The following is a 22,244-nucleotide window of genomic DNA, read 5'->3' as shown; positions in this document are numbered from 1 at the left end:
CCGGAGCGCCTGCTTCAGATGCCCCCTCCCTCACCCTGCCCCCCCAACACAACCAAAAAACACAAGGGTTTGGAAAGCAGCACCAGGGTCCTGCGTTGGCTAGCAACCAGTCGCCTTTCACTCTCTATAAAGTAACGATAAAGAAGCTCCAGGGTGGGGGGGGAGGGGTGGGTGTTTTTCATTGTCCGGACCAGCCAAAAGTTCCCTAACTGGTGGGGGACCCCATTGATCTATTCGTCTTCATTGTGAAGAACTGACACAGCGTGCGATAATGGGAGCTGAGGGGTTTCAGGGGGAGAGAGAGGGTGTGGGCAGCAGGGGATGGAAGGGGACTGCTGCTCCAGAGATGCACTGGCTCTTTCCCAACTGCCTCCCTTCGTCACGCGCGCCTCTCCGGCTACGTCACCTGCCTCATTCATTGATGAATTTGGCGTCCCAGAGGGTGGATAATAAATATATCGATGCAATAAAAAAAGGCATTTGACAAACTTGCTGGGGAGCAGGCAAGCTGGTGGTTGCAACTTGTGGTCCTAAGACTGCTCAGATTGGCGTGTGGATTTCCTGAGTAGACAGCACACACAAAATCATGCACGTGCAAGTTTGCGTCTGTGAGTCTGTGAGCCTGTGAGACGTTGCAAATCGTCACAGGAGCAGGGACAGGGGCACAAACCATGAAATAAGGTGAGAAATCAACATTGAACGATTCTAAGCTGCACTTATGCCTTGTTTTGATTTTCTTCACACAATTTTTCTTTGGTTGGGCTAAAAATGTATTTTCAGTGCTCTTCCAGTATCGTCACAGGGCACGTATTTTTGCTTCTTTGTACAAAGGAAATTGTTGCTACAATTTGACAAATCATTGATCTCAGCGTTAATCTAAAAGTAATTCTGATGCAGATTTGAAAAATAAAAGTCCTTTAAGCACATACTATGCATGTTTTTATTTTTATATCAACACATTGTTTCAACTGAAGAATATTGGTGTTTGTTTTATTTTTACTGTTTTACAGAGAAAAAATGTAAATGTATTTTAGAAAATAATTTACATTAAATTAAATTTCACATAAGAGACCTGGTCAAGGGAGCAGCATAAAAGACATACATCAAAGTGGCTTACAAAAACAACTAGACTATAAAATATATAATATTAAAAGTGAGCAGTGCATAAAATTATTATTTCCTAGAATAATGAGAATTTACCAAAAAAATAAATAAAAGTACTGCTGTATTGCTTTGGATGAACTGTGGTTTGAGACATGTGATGTGGATCACATGTCTCAAACTATAACTGTGTCACCATTACCAGAAGTAATAATTTCTGTGACCACACAATCGAAACCAGCTCAGACATGACAGCGTGCGCACAGGCGCATCAGACTGCAGACTTCAAACACACACGCACACACACACACACACACACATACACACACTCAAACACACAGTCACGCACACACACACACACACACACACACATACACACACACACACACACACACACACACACACACACACTCACACACACACACACACACACACCACACACACACACACACACAAACACACACACTCTCACACACACACACACACACACACACACACACACACACACACACACACATACACAAACACACACACACACACACACACACACACACACATACACACTGAAATCCCAAGCTCCACACACCCCCAAGCAGATATACACTCAGTGAGCACTTTATTAGGTATTTCTTGGACTTATTTTTTGACTTAGTAATTCTTCTGCTGCTGTAGCCTATCCACTTCCCGGTTTGATGCCTTATGTGTTCAGATATGTTCTTCTGCATACCACTGTTGTAATGTATGGTTATTTGTGTTACGGTCACCTTCTTGTCAGCTTTGACCAGTCTGGCCCTTACCCTCTGACCTCTCTCATTAACAACACCTTTTTGCCTGCAGAACTGCTGCTCACTGGATATTTTTAATTTAATATAGATTGTTTTTCCCCTTTGTGCAGCCATCCTATTGGACTCAATCTTTGCACATGTAACTGACTGTGTGGAGGAAAAAGAACAAAAAAAGACAACAACACAGCAATAGGGAAGTGCAGCTCCAGGGTAGCCACATCCTGTCAACAAACCTGGCGGCCCTCAGCAAACCTCCATCAACTCCCTGTGAACGTCTACAGGTACAGTCTCCTCCAAAAGCACTGTTTTTGCGATACACTGAATACTTTTTGAGTTGAGATTAAAAAAAAGACAAGATTCTTCAAACACACACACACACACACTGAAATCCCCAGCTCCACACACCCCCAAGCAGATATACACTCAGTGAGCACTTTATTAGGTATTTATTACACTTATTTTTTAGACTTATTAAGTCTTCTGCTGCTGTAGCCTATCTACTTACCGGTTTGATGCCTATATTCAGATATACTCTTCTGCATACCACTGTTGTAATGTGTGGTTATTTGTCTTCCTGTCAGCTTTGACCAGTCTGGCCCTTCTCAGCTGACCAGCAATAACTGCATCAAGACTGTTTGTTGCTGTTTGTCCAAGTTGTTGTTCAAGCTATCCCCAACACTTATGCAATGGCACTGATCGAGTTCACCACTTTTCAAAGCTTCAAAATGGCTTGCTTTTCTCCCAAAGACAGCTCTCTGGTCTTCATGTTGGTTTATCTTTTCTCTGATGAAGGCCTAGTGCCAAAACGTCAGCACGTCTGCCAATAAAGTGGTGACTCTGTAAAGTAGCAGTGTTGTGCTTTTTTCCTTACTTTTTCAAAAGTTTAACCTCAAAAAAAGCTGTACCTGCAAAAAAACTCTACCAAGGTGTGCAGGCCCTCTCTGGGTTTATCTTTTCTAACATAAATGTCTTCACGTGCAAAACCCAAGGCTAAAACCAAGAGTAGACATTCAGAACTATGTACTGTTTAGCAAATGAATCTAATAGGACACATCTGGGGAACAAGAAACAACTGTTCCAAATCTTTTTACACGTCAAACCGGTAAGTGGATAGGCTACAGCAGCAGAAGAATTACTAAGTCTAAAAAATAAGCATGAGGGTATCTTTTGACCTGAAACTCAATTGCCTTCAGTATATAGCAAAAAACGAAAGAATTGACTTTGCTGTTCCAACACTTTCGGAAGGGTACTGCATGCACAGTTTACAATGCAGGTAGAACTCCCAACGCACTGCAGTCTCTGCTATAGTATAAACCCTCAGTACAGCTCAGTCTCTGCTATAGTATAGACCCTCAGTACAGTTCAGTCTCTGCTATAGTATAGACCCTCAGTACAGTTCCTGGCGATTACAGTGAAGCCGATAATAGAAGTAAAGATTACAGCTTGCCTCACCAACTGGGCCCCAAAAGGCTCTGGGGCACATTGAAAAGGTTGGTGAATCCAACTGTTTTTATAATTTTCTTCTGATGCATGCCATGGACAAATTCTCCACACTTTGTCTGACTGCATATGACACCATTAATATGTGATGAATGTCTCAGAAAATATAGACAAGAGTGTGTGCTATATATAACATTACATTATACATGGCAGACGCTTTTAATCCAAAGCGACTTAGGGACAAAAATACAGTCATCGTAAGTGCAATTATTATTATTATTTTTGGGTTTGTCAAGAGGGATATCAGAAAGGGGGGGGGGGGGGGGGGATCAGGTACAGTTTGAAAAGGTGTGTTTTTAGACTGTGTCAAAATAGGGGGAGGGATTCTGCTGTCCTGACAGTGGTAGGCAAGTCATTCCACCACTGAGGAACCAGAACGGAAACCAGGCGTGAACGTGCAGCTCGACTGCCAGGTGCTCGTAATGAGGGAACCATAAGGCGACCACAGATTGACAGATTAAGTGAAATACATGGAATACATCTTGCGATGAAGCAGCTGTACAAGGTTCTGTTTGAGAGTCAAAGACCTTTGCTATGACTATGTGCAAGTAAGTGTCACTGTACTATACTCTAATACAGTAATGGCAGTAGATTGTGTCATATTGGCACTGCATAGATACATTCAGACAAAGCATTATGTGTCCGAAGCAGGTGCCGTTTTGGGCCACCATGTTTTCCCCTAGCCAGCCAATTGTGTGGCAGCAGTGATGTGTCTGAGGTGGCCAGACCCTAGCAAAGGCGGGATATATAAACCATCCACCCCATCCCTTACAATCTCTTAAAAATACTGCGTCATTATTTTTGTTTCTCTGAGTTTACAGTAACATTATTGTATTGATTACTGTAATGTAATTGTACTTTTCTTTGTGTTTTTGTTGTTGTTGTTTGCAATAGCAAAAAAGCCTTTCTATTCATATTTCTATAGCCTTTTCTGTTTCATTGAAAGGTGAGTAGACTCCTGGAACAATCTTTCACAGAAGCCTGTATGAGATAATGTAAAAGGTAGACGAAGTACTAAAGACAGCAGTGTTTTGTATAAAGTACATCTGTGTGTTGTTGCTGCTTTGAAAGAGTAATTCAAATGGTGCATGTGTGTATCATTTTCTTGCATTCTTGCAGAGCCATTTTGAAAAAGGATTGTTAGGTTTTGATTGCAAAGTTTAATTTTGCCATAGAAGTGAGATGTTTATCTCCAAGTGTTGTGTCTTATCTGGCTTGTATGTAGAGTTTTGACATAATGAGCCAAATTCTGCAACAAGTGTGTAAGCAATGATCAAAAACTGTAATACTGTAAGCTGCTCCATCAGGTTTTTTTCTGTAGGACCTCACAAGTTCTTTTTTGAGCAGGTAATGTATGGTGTGGGACAAGCATCTGTATGATGCTACATACCTGCAGAAATGACTACAGTGCTGTATATTAAACTTCATCCCTGCAGAAATTACTACAGTACTGTATATTAAACTTCATACCTGCAGAAATGACGACAGTACTGTATATTAAACTTCATCCCTGTTTTGTCACAGGGGCCCACCACACTCAGGGCTCTGGCCCTGGCCCTGTGCCTGACCCCTAACCCCACCCCTCCCCCTATGTGTGAGTGATGTCCGAGAGCATGGCGGCACAGCGACCGTGCAGGGGGGCGTGGTTTGGGGTGTACCTGCTGGCCTGCCTCCTGCTGGCCCTGCCCGGTGGCCTGGCCTTCCTGCCGAACTTCTGGTCTCGGGTGCTGACCCTGTCCTGGGACTCACACACACACCAGTACATGACGGAGCAGGCCCTGCTCAACATCACGCTGGACACGCTGGACAGGATGCCGGTGGGCCGGGAGGGGGTGAGGCCATGCTCTCTTACGGTTGTATGTCACAATACTGGGGCAATAGCACATAGCACAATGTACATAGCACAATACCAGGGCAATAGCACATAGCACAATGTACATAGCACAATACCAGGGCAATAGCACATAGCACAATGTACATAGCACAATACCAGGGCAATAGCACATAGCACAATGTACATAGCACAATACCAGGGCAATAGCGCATAGCACAATGTACATAGCACAATACCAGGGCAATAGCGCATAGCACAATGTACATAGCACAATACCAGGGCAATAGCACATAGCACAATGTACATAGCACAATACCAGGGCAATAGCACATAGCACAATGTACATAGCACAATACCAGGGCAATAGCACATAGCACAATGTACATGGCACAATACCAGGGCAATAGCACATAGCACAATGTACATAGCACAATACCAGGGCAATAGCACATAGATTCAATCCCGCCCTGGGGGAAGAAAAGTGTCCCAGAGCAAGACACCTTAATCCTAAATGCTCCTGACAAGCTGGTTGGTGACTTGCACAGAGCATCAATTGTACAGTGCTTTGGATAAAGGCGCTATATAAATGCCAACCATACCACCCTGTGCTCAAGCAGTGTCCCACAAGGAAGTGGTGGTTCCCACTAGGAAGGTCCACATACAAAAAAAGAACCCTTATTTTAGCTCAACTACATGTAGCGTAACGCTTAAGGTAAATGACTGGGATCCACAAGGTTGGTGGTTCGATCCCTGGTGTAGCCACAATAAGATCCGCACAGCTGTTGGTTAACAACAATGGCATGAAATAAAGCTTCTAGTTTTGTAGTGTACCAATATACCAGTGTTGCCCACTCTTAAGCTTTTGGCGTGAGACATATGCTTTCAGTCATACTGTCACACTAGCCAAACACATATCATGTGCAGCAGCCGTAAGTCGCTTTGGATAAAAGCGTCAGCCAAATGACATGTTATGTAATGTAAAAATGAAAACCGACAGTAGATATCCAAGCACATACTATACCAAAGTACATTTGAGCCCCTTTGGGTGCATATGGAGACCGTCAGTGTGCCAATGAAATGGTGAAAAACCCTGTTTGGACTCTGTCCGGACTCAGGCAGCCCTGGACCGCGGGTTCTGGCGGGCCGTCGCGGAAGTGGTATGGGCCAACGCGGCCATGGACTTCCTGAGCGCCACGCGCTCCGACCCCGTGTACCACTTCGACTCGGAGCGCGTGGAGGGGGCCGCGGACTCACTGCGGCTACTCTGGTCTCAGACCCTCCTCTCCGTAGGGGCCCGGGACTACCAGGGGGCCCGGCGCTGCCTCGGTCAGCTCTTCCACTCCCTGCAGGTACAGCGCCACCCTCTCGCTCAGCGCAAACTGTCTTGTGAAACCGATGATCAAACAGGCCCTGCTCCTTATCTTTGTTGTCCAGGTAGCACTGCACTGCCCTCTTTCAGGGTCTTCCAGCGCACTTATCCCTGGTTACGGGTATGCACTTTGCACTTTGTTGTATGTCGCTCTGGATAAGGGTGTCTGCCAAATGCCATTAATCAGGAGATACACTGCTGTCGCTGTTTCATACAGCTGAAATGCAAATTATGAGAAAATCGGCAGAATAATCAGTAATTCTCTCTCTCTATCTATTTATCTATCTCTCTCTCTCTGTCTCTCTCTCTACCTCTCTCTCTCACCTGGCAGGACTTCTACAGCCACAGTAACTGGGTGGAGATGGGTCAGAGATCGGTTTACCTCCACCTGTTGCATCCTGAACAGCCAGCCATACCTGTGGCCTCAGGTGAGCTCACCAAACCTGCATAACCACAGCTTTACACAGAATGCAAGCCTGTAACACCTGTTTAACTGCATGAATACCTTTCTGTGTGAAATTGGTTATAAAAATGAGCTATTATTATTATTTTGGAATCCTGGGCAGACCAAACTTACCCTTGAGTAAGATATTTAACCAGAATTTGCACTGATAATAAGTACCTGGGCAAATATTTTTATTATGATCATTATCGTATTTTCTCTTACTATATATATATATATATATATATATATATATATATATATATATATATATATATATAATAGGATCCAAAAGTCTGAGACCACTGGTGAAAATGTTTGTATTTTTCATTCTTTTCTAATTCAATCAAAAAAATGTATACGTATATATACAAATTATATTATCAACATAACAATTTGAGTGAAAAGTTGACATGCACTAACGGTGTCTTGACATTTGCACAAATTTGTGCAAAACCTGATGATCTGTGTTATCCCAGCATTTCCTGACAATGTGCCAAAGGGCATCTTGTGATTTTACTGAATGCTTGGCTTTTGTCAGTCTTCAAGTGTCCCCATAAATGTTCAGTGGGGTTGAGGTCAGGTGATTGTGGATTGTCCAGCACTCCTTACTCTTCTTAGGTCTTCAAGTAGTTTTTGCAAAGCTTTGAAGTAACTTCAATTGGTTTAGATTTTTTCAAAATCCTAAAACGTTAATTTCCACGATTACATTGCAATGTGGTCTCAGACTTTTAGACCCCACTGTATATACCTTTATATATCACAATTTTTCAGTGTTGTCATTTGCACTCCATATTTTGCACACTGTACGTACTAAGTCACCGTTACACCTGCAGACCAGGTGTAACCAAAACTGTTAATGAAGGCCAGCTCACTGACAGACCCAGCTGTAAATTCAATTTCCCTGAAACCCAGGACTGAATCTATTATAATGGTCATTATGGCAGTTCACCTGTTCATGGCCCCTCTCTTTCAGAAGATACCCCAACCTGTGCAGACTGCCACAGCAGCACCTGCATGTACAACATTGTGCTCAGCCCGCACCCTCCTCTACTGACGACCGGCTACTTCAGCAGGCATCCTGCCAAGCCCGCAGGTAAAGCTGCTGGATGGATTATCCTGTTTAGGCACTTTTCTAGAGCATGGATGGGCCAGAAATGCATCGTGTTCTTACACATTACACACTAAACCTCCCAATAGACATGTTTGTTCTTGTTCTATCTGTGAGATATAAACCACAATATGCTGTGTATATAATAATGTATGACAAGGCTCACTTGAAGTGTCATACATTCTTTTATAGGCTATGCACAGGCCTGAAGTGGTTTAGATCTATCATGCCATGGCTACAAATAAAATGGAGGAGAAAAAAAACAGTATTTAAAAAACTTTTAATCTAAAACCATTATGTACTTATCCTCCACTTAGCTACATATAGTTGTTGTGGCAGCGATAGATGTTTGGATTGTGCAGTGTTGTCAATCACTATCAGCTATCAAAATAAAAAAGCAGAAAGACATTTAACAATGGTTATGGGTATGCACTTTGTTGTACGTCGCTCTTAAATGCCAATAATGTAATGTAATGTAACAATGAAAAATAAAATACGTAGAATTAGCTATTGATATGATGCTTTTACATCTATATTGGGGTGCAAAAATTTCAGCACCCATGGTTTAAAGGTCTTAAAATGTTGCCACCCTTGGTTTAAATTGACCAGGGTTGCCCAGATTTTTGCACACTACTGTATGGGGTGACATTGGCTCAGGAGGTAAGAACAGTCATCTGGTTGTTGGAAGGTTCTAACCCCCAATTGCTCCTGACGAGCAGGTTGGTGCCTTGCATGGTGACAAATCGGCATCAGTGTGTGAGTGTGTGTGTGTGTGTGTGTGTGAATGGGTGAATGAGAAGCATCAATTGTATAGCACTTTGGTAAAAGGAACTTTATAACTGTAGACCATTTACCATCATGTAGAATATCAGAATTGTGAGCAGAGTCAGTCATGTCATTTAGCTAGATGTAAAGTGTTGCAAATAAGATATTCGCTAGATGCTTTTATCTGTATATTAATGTTTATACTACATACACACTCAATGACAACTTTATTAGGTAGACCTGTACATCGGCTCGTTAATGCAAATATCTAATCAGCCAATCATTATTCTTCAAGAGCTCAAGTTTTTATCTTCTATCTTATCTAGAGGGAACTGTACTTCCCTCTCTGGTTTGTAGCGCACTTGTCTCTGGTTATAATTTGTACTTTAATGTATGATCCCTGTGGCTCACAGCAACATGCTTGTCTCATCGCTGTATCTCCCATACCCTAGCCCTGTGTCTCACAGCAACATGCTAGTCTCATCCCTGTATCTCCCATACCCTAGCCCTGTGTCTCAGAGCAACATGCTAGTCTCATCCCTGTATCTCCCATACCCTAGCCCTGTGTCTCAGAGCAACATGCTAGTCTCATCCCTGTATCTCCCATACCCGAGCCCTGTGTCTCAGAGCAACATGCTAGTCTCATCGCTGTATCTCCCATACCCTAGCCCTGTGTCTCACAGCAACATGGTAGTCTCATCGCTGTATCTCCCATACCCTAGGCAAGTGCAGCCATGGGGGCCTGCTGGACAGCAGTCGCCACCAGGGGGCCCGTGGGGGAATCAACAAGGACAGCACCTCCCCCTTATTCTCCCCACACCACTATCTCCACGGTGAGGCTGCCCGACTCGCGACCACGGCAACCATGGCTGTTCTGCAAGACCTCCGTGATGCCGTGGGAACTGTGAACTTTCTCAGGTCAGCAGGTCAAGCCAAACACAAATCACAGCTACGTTCCTCACTTACTCACATTCCTTATTACAATTTGTAGAAGCATGCTTTATGGAAAATATGCGGTCAGTTTCTGTCTGTTGAAACACAAACAAATTCATTATCCCGACTGTATATTATTAAGGCTGCATATAATAAACAACCTGGATAATGATCTTTGTTTTATGTTCAGACATTTGGGAAAACAATATACTTGTATCTCAATACAGCTACTCTCATGTTTCAAGGTTTATTGTTTAATTTAGTGATCTAATTTTTTTCTGAAACCCACAGGTGCCAAAATTATTGGCAACCCTGACATAAAATCAAACAAACTGAAAGTGGCAATACAGTTTTACTTGATTTAGTGAATCTTAGTCTAAAGGAACTATATTGTGTGAATCCATCCCTTCCTGATTTGGTAGCGAATAAAAATGAGGTAACAAGCATGCAAAATCCCTTTGTCAACCAATAGCATGGAAAAAGCCAAAGAGCTGTCAATTCAGAAGACACAGATGGTAATAGACCATCACAAGTCGGGCAATGGGTACAAAAAAATACATAAACAGTTAAACATACTAATTAGCACTCTAAGGGCAATAACAAAAAGGCATAAAACATATGGAATGGTCAAGGCAGAGGATGTAAGTGCATATTAACCCCATGGACTGTAAGGACGATGGTGATGGAGTTTAATAGTCCAATCCAATGAAAAACCTGTGGTCTGAACTGAAGACCAAGGTATCCCAAGGATTTTAATGATTCTGAAAGGTTCTGCTTGGAGGAACAGTCAAACAGGAAAGTTACAGGAAAAGACTTGTGGCTGTCATTTTTTCCGGGGGTGTTTGCACCGGTTTTAAACCACGGGTGCCAATAATTGTGGAACCTGTTTTTATGGGAAATATTTGTTTTATTTGAAAAATGTAGTTCTTTGGTTGATTCTGTGACATCCACTCCTGGGACAAATTACATTGAATCATTAATAAAGCACACTGCTTCACACAAAGCTTATGTCAATAGATTTACTTATTTTGTGCATATTTATGGATAAGTCTAACATAATTTTTTATTCCAATTATTAGAATGACTCAATGCGAAGCCCAATGCGAAGTGCTTTTAAAGTGTGTAACTCTTCGGGCTGGTTTGCAGACCGCTTAAGCCTGGTCCAGGACTGAAGTGGCAATCGATGTGTGTAACACTGGGTATGTTTCTGCCAGCTGCTGCACAGTGTGAATCTAGCAACAGTGGTCGGGGAATTTGTGGGTAATTTGCAGTGATTTGTATGTACGCTCAGGTTGCTTAGCGTGAGGCAGCAGCCGGCGCTGGTGTTCGTCATGGACACCACGGGCAGCATGTTCGAGGAGATCACCGCCGCTCGTCTCCGCGCCTTCACCATCATCCAGGCCCGCACCAAAACCACGCAGCAGCCTGGCACCTACCTGCTGGTACCCTTCCACGACCCAGGTGAGGGAACGGTGCCCCACCCAACCTATAAGTAATGCTATTGTAACTACTATGTTTATTACACCGTGCGATATACAGGGCCCTGTGTGTCACATGTTTATTAAACCATGTGATATGCAGGGCCCTGTGTGTCACATGTTTATTACACCATGCGATATACAGGGCCATGTGTGTCACATGTTTATTAAACCATGCTGTGTTGCAGGTGTAGGGCCCTGTGTATTGCATGTCTATTACACCATGCAATATATGAGGCCCTGTGTGTCACATGCATATTACACCATGCTGTGTTGCAGCTGTAGGGCCTGTGTATGAGACAGAGGATCCAGAAATGTTTATGCAGTACCTGGAGGGACTGACTGCCCTTGGGGGAGGAGATGAGCCTGAGATGTGCCTCTCTGCTGTACTGGTGAGTAGATAGGAGGGAGGGGTTTAATTAAATTGTAGGAGGGGCATCAAGAGATCACAGGAGGAGCTTTGGAGTAGATTAATGTGAGCATAAGATGAAACAGTATAAAGTCCCATTCTAATATTCATGCCATTGTGCTGAATGTGTTAAAATCTGAATGTGTTTATAGTATGTGTCTGTGTTTGTGTGAATGTGTAGAGTAGGAGCTGTCTGAATGCATGTGTGTGTGCATGTGTGTGTGTCTGTGCGTGTGTGTGCATGTGTGTGTATGTGCACGTGTGTGAGTTACAGTTAGGCTGTTTTTCCCACAGTTGGCCCTTACTCATAGCCCCCCTCTGTCTGAGATCTTTGTGTTCACCGACGCTTCTCCGAAAGACGCGCACCTGTACAGTGCCGTGGAAGCCCTGACCCTGGAGAAACGGAGCAAGGTACTGCACCTGTCCACACCTGTCTCCATGCACATGGGCATGCACTCGCACACGTACTCACACTCACACACACTCACACTCATACACACACATGCGCACACACACACCTTCATACTGTACACACTCACACACATACACACACTCACACACTCAGACACTCACACTCACACACACTCACACACGCTCACACGCACGCATCCATACTGTACGGACACTCACACTCACACACACACGCACATACAAACACACACTCACACACGTATACACACTCACACTCACACCCACACACGCTCACGCACACATACACATCCATACTGTACGCACACTCACACACACATGCACACGCACACACACACACACATCCATACTGTACACATACGCACACACACACACACACACACGCCTGTCTACCCGTCTGCAGGTACACTTGTCGCTGTAAACCTATATACAGATCTCTCTGTAAACCTGTTGACACATACTCCCAGTGCAATTCACCTCTGTGCTCATGAACACACCCAGTTTAACCATGCGTGTCCAGCATGCGTTACTCTCCTCTTTCACATTTCAAATAAAAGCCAAGACAAATAAATCCAGTCACCAGCCACTGGCTCTATGAATTACTCTTCACCTGTCACAGGTGAGCTTCCTGCTGACGGAAGATCCAAACCTTTCTGGGACAGATGATAGAGGGATGAGGAAGAAGAGGGAGAGCTTGTCTGACCCTGATAGGTTTTCTCTGTACTCTTCATTGTCATCCGTTTCTGGGGGTCTGGCCATCTTCACCTCAAACTCTGACATCAAGAGAGTGTCCACTATAATTCAAGACAACATTGCTGCAAGCAAGGTACCACTGCTGGGATAGGACTGGTTTGACTCGCATGAACACATTGAATCAAGTAAAGGCATTCTCTCTCACCGTCTCCCCCTGCTGGTTACTTTATCTCCCAGCACTGCTCACTGTCTCCCCCTGCTGGTCACCCTCTCACACAGCACCTCAACTGTTTCCTGCTGCAGGTGACTCTATTGCATGTGGAGAGCAACTCGGTCTCAGTGTCCACACGCTTCCCCTTCCGCGTGGACAGTGAAGTGAACACCGTCACTGTGCACCTGACCGGCATTTTAAAACACTGTGTGCTCACCAGCCCCTCGGGTAAATCACTACTGACGCTCACTGCCTCACACTGTCATGTATTGCACACACTGACACACTCAGACAGATGCAGACGCACACTACCACACACTGCACACACTGAAACACACCCCCTCTATCTCTGTCTCTATACTCACCCTCCATCTCTACCTCTATACTCACCCTCCATCTCTACCTCTATACTCACCCTCTATCTCTTCCTCTATACTCACCCGTCCATCTGTTCCTCATATTCACCTTCTATTCCTCTCTTATTCACCCTCTAACTCTGTTTCTAATTCAGGCTCCATCTCAGCGTCTCATTTTTTTTCCCATGCCCCTCGCAGGTCAGAGGCAGTCTCTCCTGGACCGGCGTGGTTCCCTGGCAGAGCTGGAGAGGTTCCAGGGGCTTTACAGAATCAGCTTGTTCCCCCCCATCGAGCCAGGAGAGTGGAGCCTCAGTGCAGATACGGAAGGTCTCATCACGCTCAACGCCATCGGTACAACTCATCGCTCACACTGGGAACACTGCAGCTTAGCTACTGCTTACCTGCAAAATGCAGCAGAGGAGCACGGTTAGGGAGCTGGGCTTTAGAACCACAGAGGAGCAGGAGCACGGTTAGGGAGCTGGGCTTTAGAACCGCCGAGGCACACGGTCAGGGAGCTGGGCTTTAGAACCACAGAGGAGCACAGTTAGGGAGCTGGGCGTTAGAACCGCAGAGGAGCACGGTTAGGGAGCGGGGCTTTAGAACCTCAGATGAGCACGGTTAGGGAGTGAAACTTTAGAAACTCGTAGTTTAAAAACCTTTTTGTGGTAGACTACCATCAGTTAATTATATAGCCAGCTATTTACAAAGCCAAATAAGTTGCTTGCTCATAATATTGTAGGTTAGCTAAAGTGAAATCAAAGACAAAAATAGCACGCTAAAGTCAACATTTCATAAAGTCATCTGTTCGGTAAAAATTCTTACTAGAACACTATGAAAAGACACCATTCTCTGTCGCGTGTGTCACTGTCGGCTTCCCAAAACAGTGCGCGAACACTGAACTGTATAACTCTTGAGACGGGATCCTGGGGGGTTGGACCCAAAATGCACGACTCAGATGAAAGGGATGAAATAGTCCCGTCAGGGCTTTATTCAGGGAATGTCCAGTGAGCCTAGTCAAAAAAACAAGCAAAGTTCATACACATGAAATCCAGCCTAAACCAAAGTACAGTACCGAGGGAGAAGGCAGTCTCGAAATCGGTACACCTTGCAAAAAGACTAGGAACCAGGAAAACTGTCAGTGGGGCAGTAGTGCAGACGGATGGCAGGCAGGCTCGGGGTCGATGACGGCGCAAGTCGTCAAGACCAAAGTCAGCTCTGCGGGGCAAAAGCACAAAAACAGCAGGCAAAGTTTGTGGTACAGTCAGGCAACGGTCAACAAAACCGAAGTCAATAACAATGGTCAATATACAGGCTTGGATCTTAACGGGTAAACAATGGCTTGAACATCAACATGAACACATGGTTAGAATGTTAGTATTACCCAATCCTGATCTAATGTTAGTAGATTAGTAAGAAGACAAGGTAAATTGAAACAATTAGGGAAGCGTGAGTGACAGAAAGGGAGAGAGAGAAAACATGAATGCAAGGTTTGCAAAAGACACAAGTGTATGCTAATCAATGAACAGAACAACATAACATGAAACACACATAAATCGTGACAAAACAAGTTAGAAAAACGTGACATGACAAGACTAACAATTAAATCATAACAACTAAACATGAAACGTAACATGACATGAAAATTAAATGTCACAAGAAATAAAACGAGACTAGACTAACATAATACGTGACATGACAATAACGTAACTAAGACAATGACTAAACCTGAAACATGACGTGACAAGCATGAAACTTTAGATTACGCGTTATATTCATAGACTGTGGGAAGCATACAGTGGTTTGCGGTTGTCTATTGTTGCAATTCCTCTCTTGACTGTTAGGAGTCCAAAATTATTTATTGTACCTTTAAGTTAATTTAGGCATAAATTGATGCCCCCGAAATAGGTTGTTAGAAGTGTGCCACCATCCTCAAAGATTGACTCAAGATCACCTTTCATGAAAGAAATTGTTAGTTGTTGGTATAAGACCTGGCTGAGGTGCTCTGCAAGCAAGGGACAAGTCATTTTCATGACTGCTCATTGTTCGATGATGTTCAATAACATTCATGTATGTGATAAAAAATGAATTGTTATATTGGAACAATCGGAAAATTAATTAAATTAAAAAACCAAAAAACAATGTGCACTAGGCTGTGACTGACAAACCTGTCTCTGCCCCCCCTGCCCAGGTACCAGCAGTGTGGACTTCCTGTACCATTTTGCCGTGGTGGCCAATGGGACACATCCAGGACTGGCCAGAGTGGAGGGAAGTCCAGTGGCAGGTCAGGTTTGCAGGCGTGTGTGTGTGTGCATTTGAGAGCGAGAAAGGGATGGGAGGGGAGGAAACCAGTTTGATTACTTGTATGCTTGATTTGATTTTTGATTTAACTTGATATCTTTATTTCAAACATGTAAAATAGTCACAAAACAGAAACATTAGTTAAAAACAGATGAACAACAAAACATAAAAACACATAAATTCCCTCCACCTGCACTTAAGCCTTAAACCTATTTACATGTGCGAAAAGGAGTAGGAAGAAGTAACACTTATGTACTCCTACCTCTTTACTCCTAAACACATAAACAAACAATAATAAATATACAAAAATACTAAAATTACAAAAGAAAAATTAATATACAAAATTATAAAATGCTTGACTGTGTCAATGCTAATATGAAAGATATTTTGAATTCCACCCTCCTGTCCTTTGTCCAGGTGTGCCCACATTTCTGGTGCTGGCGGTGACAGGCTTACAACCAAATGACGAGGCTTCCTTCAGTCATGTGACACTCCTGGGAGCCAATGGGGAGAGCCTGCTCAAAGTGCCTCTCAACTCTTCATCCTCCTTATCTTCTGGGAAAGAGCTAGTGGGCAGCATGGTATCCGTGCCCCGGCAGCCATTTTGTGTGCGTCTGTCTGGGAAGGACGGGAGAGGAAACAGGCTGGAGCGTGTTGCCACGGAGATGATCCAACCTACACACATACAGATACAGGTATAGCAACATAACGACAAAAATGCATTAATACATCTTAACACCATAAAAAACTACAGAGAGCCTCGGTATAACTTGTACAAAGCTGACACATTTAAATACATAACAACCCTACCATCTACAGTACTGTGCAGAAGTCTTAGGCACCCTAGACTTTATTATATATATGTAAATCTTTTTGTGTGTGTTAGTAGAAAATAACACATTTGAAATGCCCAAATATTCATTTTCCAAAAGTTCAAATTTTACAGACACATTTTTGTATTTAATTTAAAAAGTAGCATATTACTGTAAGCAATTAACTACTTTTTACATAAAAACTTGATCAAGGCTGTCTGAGATCAGAAGCAAGGAGCCAACCAAAGTCTGCAGAAGTTCTCCAACATGCTTGGAACAACCTCCCTGCTGATTGTCTTATAGAACTGCAGGACAGCGTTGGCTATCTCAGAGAAGTGATGCAGCTTTAACGCGAAGGGTGGTCACAAAAATATTGATTTGATTCAGTTTTTAACTATTCTGCCAAATTACTAAAATGTAATGTAAAATGTATAGTACGTTTATTCAGGACCTTTCATTGAATTATTTTTTTTTTATTATTTTTGAAAGACTTATCTGTACAGAATGTTATACAGGTGCCTTTTTCACAGTACTGTACATACATACATAGAGATACAAGTATACAGCAACACATGTATATAATATAGGTACGCACATCATCAACAACACACACCCAACATGACAGCATGCTGGAGAGGTACAAACCCACCGATTACCCCATCGGTGCAGATGTGATGTATTTATCAGTGTGTTGAGCTGTGTTCTGTAAATACCCCCACCTCCCAAAAGGTCCTCTCAGCTCCTCACCTGGTTCCTGGCCACACCTCCACGGTCTCCTTCGACGTGTGGAACCATGGCCCTGCCCGCCACTTCACTCTGACCGCTACAGACGACCACGGTTTCCTCACACAGAGAGGTCCCCACAGGTAGGATGGAAAACGGGGAGAGAGGGCTTTCTTTTCGATTAATGACGTGAGAATAATAATGGGCAGGCCTATCATGTGCTACTAGCGACTCAGTGACCGGATTCCAATCGATGGGCCTCATTCCACAAACATTTTGGCATCCATATTTTACTATCTGAATTTGTTCTTTGGTAAGATCAAAATCTATGTTTGGAAAAATGCGTAAAGCTTTATTATTAGCTTTATTTTTAGGATAAAGCAAAGGATGAACTTAGAATTCACCATTAGAGTTCACCATTAATACATACATTAATGCTGTGTTTATTTCATTCCATTATGATTTGGCATTAACTCATGGAGTTGTTAACATGAATTAATGATGTACAAATACATAACAAAGCTGTGCGATCTCAGTAAACAGTTAAGAACTACATTGGTTCATGCCAATTAATGTAACTTAATTATACCTAATGTTGTTGCTAATGCATAATAAATTTAGTTTATTGATAATACATTTCTAATAAAAGCTGACGATAATAATCTTTATAAAGATCTACAAGCATGAAGTCAAACCCAACACTTAGCAAAGGCATATTTGCTGTTGTGGACTTACTTAACCTTGCCCATGCATTACAGTATATAATGGGACAACACGTGGTTATTCCATCACTGGTTGTTAATAGTCTAAAATATAAGCAGGTGGCACTAACAGGTGAAGAGAAACGTCTTTGATGCTGGCTCCCGTGTGGATGTTCTTCTGCGCTGCAGGGTGTCGGTGGGGGAGAGCGGGTCGCTGAGGAGGGCAGTGGAGCTGAGGACTCCAGGGGGCACAGAACCAGGGACTGCAGTTACCCTCACCCTCACAGTCCAAGCACTGGACACTGCTGACTCAAACTACGCTGTGGTGCACCTTATCATCATCCCACCGGTGAGATCCAGAAGAAAATCTTTCTCATTCAGTCTTCTGATCCCCTTCCCTTTTTTGTCACAGCATCTATACTGATCTTGTATACCTAAAAAAGTGTCTCAAACAAAGCTACATTGGTGGTTCACAAGCCTGTTCCTAGAGATCTACCAATTTGGCACACCTGATTCTACAAATTAGCAGCTCCACGAGATCACTACCTATTGAATGTGGTTTGATTAGATTTTTTTGCAGAAAAGATATAAGAACATAAAAGTATAACATCACACATAAGATGCAAGACAATTTGTGCGGGAGAGGAAATAAACCCTCAGGGGCTTATAATAGTCCTCCCAATAATGATTTGTTAAAGTTGGCATGAAAACCTACAGATCTCAGGATTGGAAACTATTGACCTACATTGATCTCGTATCCCTACACAGGTATCCAAGAGGATGTACACTTATCATGTGTCCCTAAACAGCTATCACAGAGAATCCAAACTATGGGCTCTCTGTAAATTTGTTCACACACCTATCATTGTTCAACCACTTCCAAATGACAAAGAACACTGCCGCTTTAGAGCCCACTTTCACCGAGTTGATCGTATTGTAAATAAATTATCGGATGGGGTTGTTGCTCTGAATGTACTGTTCTTCGCCAGGCTTATCCCGGAGAGGGTCACAGCTTTCACTCTCTCTCTCTCTAGGACCCTGATGAGTTACCCCCATCCTGCTCTCCTATGCGGGTGGAGGCCACCTGCCCGCCTGTGTGTCGGCAGGCCAGCTGGACCGTGTCTCTGTCGGTGACAGACAGGGGGCGCTCCGGCCTGGCAGCACTGCAGCTGTCCGAGGGCAGTGGCGTCCTCACACCGCTTCTAGGACAAGCCGGGAAACCATGGCAACAGCAGGAAAATGGCGGGGACCCTGGGGGGGAAGGGGGGCAGGGGTCGGAGCAGCCCTACCTGCTGGAGGGGGCCCCCCCTCTGAACGTCACGGGGTGGGGTGGGGGAGCACCTCTGCATGTGCGCTACTCCGCCAGCTGCTGTGCCCGCCTGGCAGAGCTGATCATTTGGGATGGGGCGGGAAATAGCAGGCGTTGCCACCTGACCTCCAGCCAACAGGGGGCGACACCCAAGCCCAGCAATGGAGCCGGGGGAAAGAAAGTGGTACTGCTTCCATTTCTCGCTGGCCTGCTGGGAGGAAGGCTGATGGTGTAGCCTTGTCTGGAACTACCGCACCCTTCCGGGCAGGATGCTGGATCTGAGATCTGGATCTGATGTTTGTGTCTGGTTTAAGGCTGCCAGATGCCCAGTTTATGACTGGAATGTCTGGTTTTCAAATTATTAGTACAGGTCTGGTCAGACAATGTAATGGTGTAGGTGTAGTGTAGTGGTTAAGGAACATGACCGGGACCCACAAGGTTGGTTGTTCGATCCCCGGTGTAGCCACAATAAGATCCACGCAGATGTTGGGCCCTTGAGCAAGGCCCTTAACCCTGCATTGCTCTGGGGGAGGATTGTCTCCTGCTTAGTCTAATCAACTGTACGTCGCCCTGGATAAGAGCGTCAGCCAAATGCCATTAATGTAATGTTAATGTAATGTACCCTGCCGTGTAATTAATTGAAAAGTGTGAAACCCCACGCTAACCCAATGACGGAATTGAGCGTGGGCCGAAGGTATTTGCATGCTTGTCCTTCTGGTGTTGCTGGATGAATATTAGTAGGGTTAAATAATAATGCGGAGTCTAGATCAGCCAATGAATAAACCATGTTACAAAGACAGTAGTACCACTCTGCCTTCCGCTCTTTACTGAGCAAGAATCTCCACAATAGGGCCAATACATTTACCTTTGTTATCTGACTCCATTTTAGATATCATTTAGAAATTTTGGTTTGAAACATACGCGACCCTCGGGAGTGATTACACTCGACTCTTACCTGCGCCACCATTACTCAATATATGCTCTCGGGATTAGCATTATTGCTGAATCTCAGTTCGGCGGAGAACTCAGAAGCTGAGGGTCTAGCCAACACAATACATGCCCTACATTTGACATGATAGTTGCGAGCCCAGGTCGGCGTGCATTTAGAGGGCTCCTTAGAGCTAACTTGACAGGAACCGGCGTAGAAACGCCCATGGGTTCCCTTCGCATCAAATTACAAGAGCCATGCACCACCAATCCTTTTTATGGGCTGAACTTGGCTGCCTTTCCCAGCTTGGAAACACCACTAAAGTACCAAGCCACTGATCAGTTGGTCTTAGGTCAATATTGTCCCGCTGAGTATTCAGTCGTAATTTAGGCTGAAAAGGTACAAGATGAATTAGAGCCATGGAGATCACGCAAGTTACAAATAAAATAATTTATTCACAGACAGGTAGGTTATTAGCTTTTGAATACCAATAGTCAATTACAGAATACACAAATTAAGAATAGAGAGAGTAAATAATCATACCTAGCCTGCTTTGGCTACACACAAACACAGAGTATACACAGTGTGACATACACATATACATACGCAGAATATGCTGTGTGGGAAGTCGAATGCAATCTTCCCTATACTTACATGCACAAGACATGCAGTGTGGGAAGTCGGTTGCGATCTTCCCAGATTGGTATGTCTCCCTTGCTTTTATGCCAAATCATACGTTTGAACCAGGCGGCAGTGCCATAAATTAACCTGGAGGAGTGGTCAAATCTGAAATTTAGACCCCCTCCCTTGGGGGTTGTTAAGTAGGGAAAATAAGATGATTACCAGAGAGGACTTGTAGGTTTTCCCTTGAGTTACTGAAACTATGATTTATTAAACTCCATTTGGTATGAAATGTATCTCATCCGATTCCTTGATTTTACCGGATCACATCCATACCAAACAGATTACCCTGATGTTTTATTATGTTGCAGTTATCATGAAACTTCCCTCCTGATTATCCATTTTAAATGCAATTCCTGTAACTATTACATAAGACATAATGCAATAATACAAGGATCACATGGGCAATGTTTTCAAGGTTTTACCGGGTCTCAACAGCAGTTTTGAATATTTAATCCAGGAGAGCAGTCACCGCAGTGTAATGACCGCAGTGCCCAAATGAGTCTTTCCCCTTGGAAGTGACCAGTTGTGGGGTCACAGGAGAGGGCACAAATGCCCTGAAGGATTCTTTTCCCATGATTTGGTCAGGGAAACCCTTGTGACCCAAATGCCCTTAAAGCACCCATACAACCACCATCCATCTTCCTCTTATCTCCTTCGGAGCCGATGGCCTGAAACCCCCCAAAGGTAGTCCGAACAATATTGTTCTCTGTTCCTTTGAAGTATATCAGCCCTTCCTGAGTCCCACTTTGCCTTTGGATACCCAGTGTCGTAGGGCTGACTGTGGGTTGAGGTGTGTTCCGTAAGGAGCGGATCAGATGTCGGATGGTCGGGGGGAAAAGGTTGCAAGATATATCTATGAAAGTAGTTGGGAATTTTCATGATAACTGCATGATGCTGTAAATATGTATGTGTACCTCTCATGGTAATATGCCTTTTGGATAAACCTGATTTGGGTGAATTAAAGGAAAGGTGATTGCTGGGCCAACCATCTGGAATTTAGAGCCAAGGCAGTCAGACCTTGGTCAGGGGGCTAAAACAAATAGCTTCTACAGAGACAGCTTTTGCCCAGTTTCCCCTTGGCTCCTGAACAGTTATGATATCAAAGGTAGACTGTAACAAAAACTAGACCATTACACCAGTCGCACTGAACCAATCAGAATAACACCAAACATTCCTATATTCTGACTTGGGATTATCATGAAACATATTCATGCCATCTCCAGTATTGGACTGTGTTCTGCAGAACAAACTACAAGCTGTAGAGCAATCCCTGCCACGGTACACCAACATCATACCAATATTTATAGGCTTGAACATGAAGTGATTGAATAAGTAACACATGCATCAAGGCTGGTGAGAATGTGATTTTGGAC

At 43.8% G+C, this 22,244-nt stretch overlaps 1 protein-coding gene across 3 annotated transcripts; it reads left to right on the top strand.

Annotated features, from left to right (window-relative positions):
• The first annotated feature begins 588 nt into the window (after positions 1 to 588).
• vwa7 (von Willebrand factor A domain containing 7) lies at positions 589 to 21,104 on the top strand. 3 transcript variants are annotated; one of them, XM_061216186.1, is made up of 18 exons: positions 589 to 681; positions 1,997 to 2,167; positions 4,911 to 5,218; positions 6,336 to 6,569; positions 6,921 to 7,017; positions 8,011 to 8,127; positions 9,630 to 9,825; positions 11,132 to 11,301; positions 11,598 to 11,710; positions 12,022 to 12,138; positions 12,776 to 12,982; positions 13,153 to 13,288; positions 13,615 to 13,767; positions 15,605 to 15,697; positions 16,132 to 16,409; positions 17,256 to 17,392; positions 18,140 to 18,299; positions 18,985 to 21,104. In XM_061216186.1, the coding sequence occupies exons 3-18, from the start codon at positions 4,988 to 4,990 to the stop codon at positions 19,492 to 19,494; spliced, it is 2,949 nt and encodes a 982-aa protein (XP_061072170.1). In that variant the 5' UTR covers positions 589 to 681; positions 1,997 to 2,167; positions 4,911 to 4,987; the 3' UTR covers positions 19,495 to 21,104. The 3 variants fall into 3 exon arrangements, with proteins under 3 accessions (XP_061072170.1, XP_061072167.1, XP_061072168.1); XM_061216183.1 differs by having other exon boundaries at positions 8,008 to 8,127; XM_061216184.1 differs by lacking the exon at positions 589 to 681 and adding an exon at positions 1,683 to 1,724 and having other exon boundaries at positions 8,008 to 8,127.
• Positions 21,105 to 22,244: the final 1,140 nt, after the last annotated feature.

This window comes from Conger conger, chromosome 13 (genome assembly GCF_963514075.1).
Source record: "Conger conger chromosome 13, fConCon1.1, whole genome shotgun sequence".
NCBI lineage: Eukaryota > Metazoa > Chordata > Actinopteri > Anguilliformes > Congridae > Conger > Conger conger.
Note: the sequence above shows the minus strand (reverse complement) of the source record. Positions and strands in the feature narration are given on the sequence as shown.

Coding starts and splice junctions, on each gene's coding strand:
- vwa7 (XM_061216183.1), top strand. CDS start 4,988: ATGTCCGAGAGCATGGCGGCACAGCGACCGTGCAGGGGGGCGTGGTTT. Junction 7,018..8,007: donor AGCCATACCTGTGGCCTCAG/GTGAGCTCACCA, acceptor CCTCTCTTTCAG/AAGATACCCCAACCTGTGCA. Junction 12,139..12,775: donor CCCTGGAGAAACGGAGCAAG/GTACTGCACCTG, acceptor CACCTGTCACAG/GTGAGCTTCCTGCTGACGGA.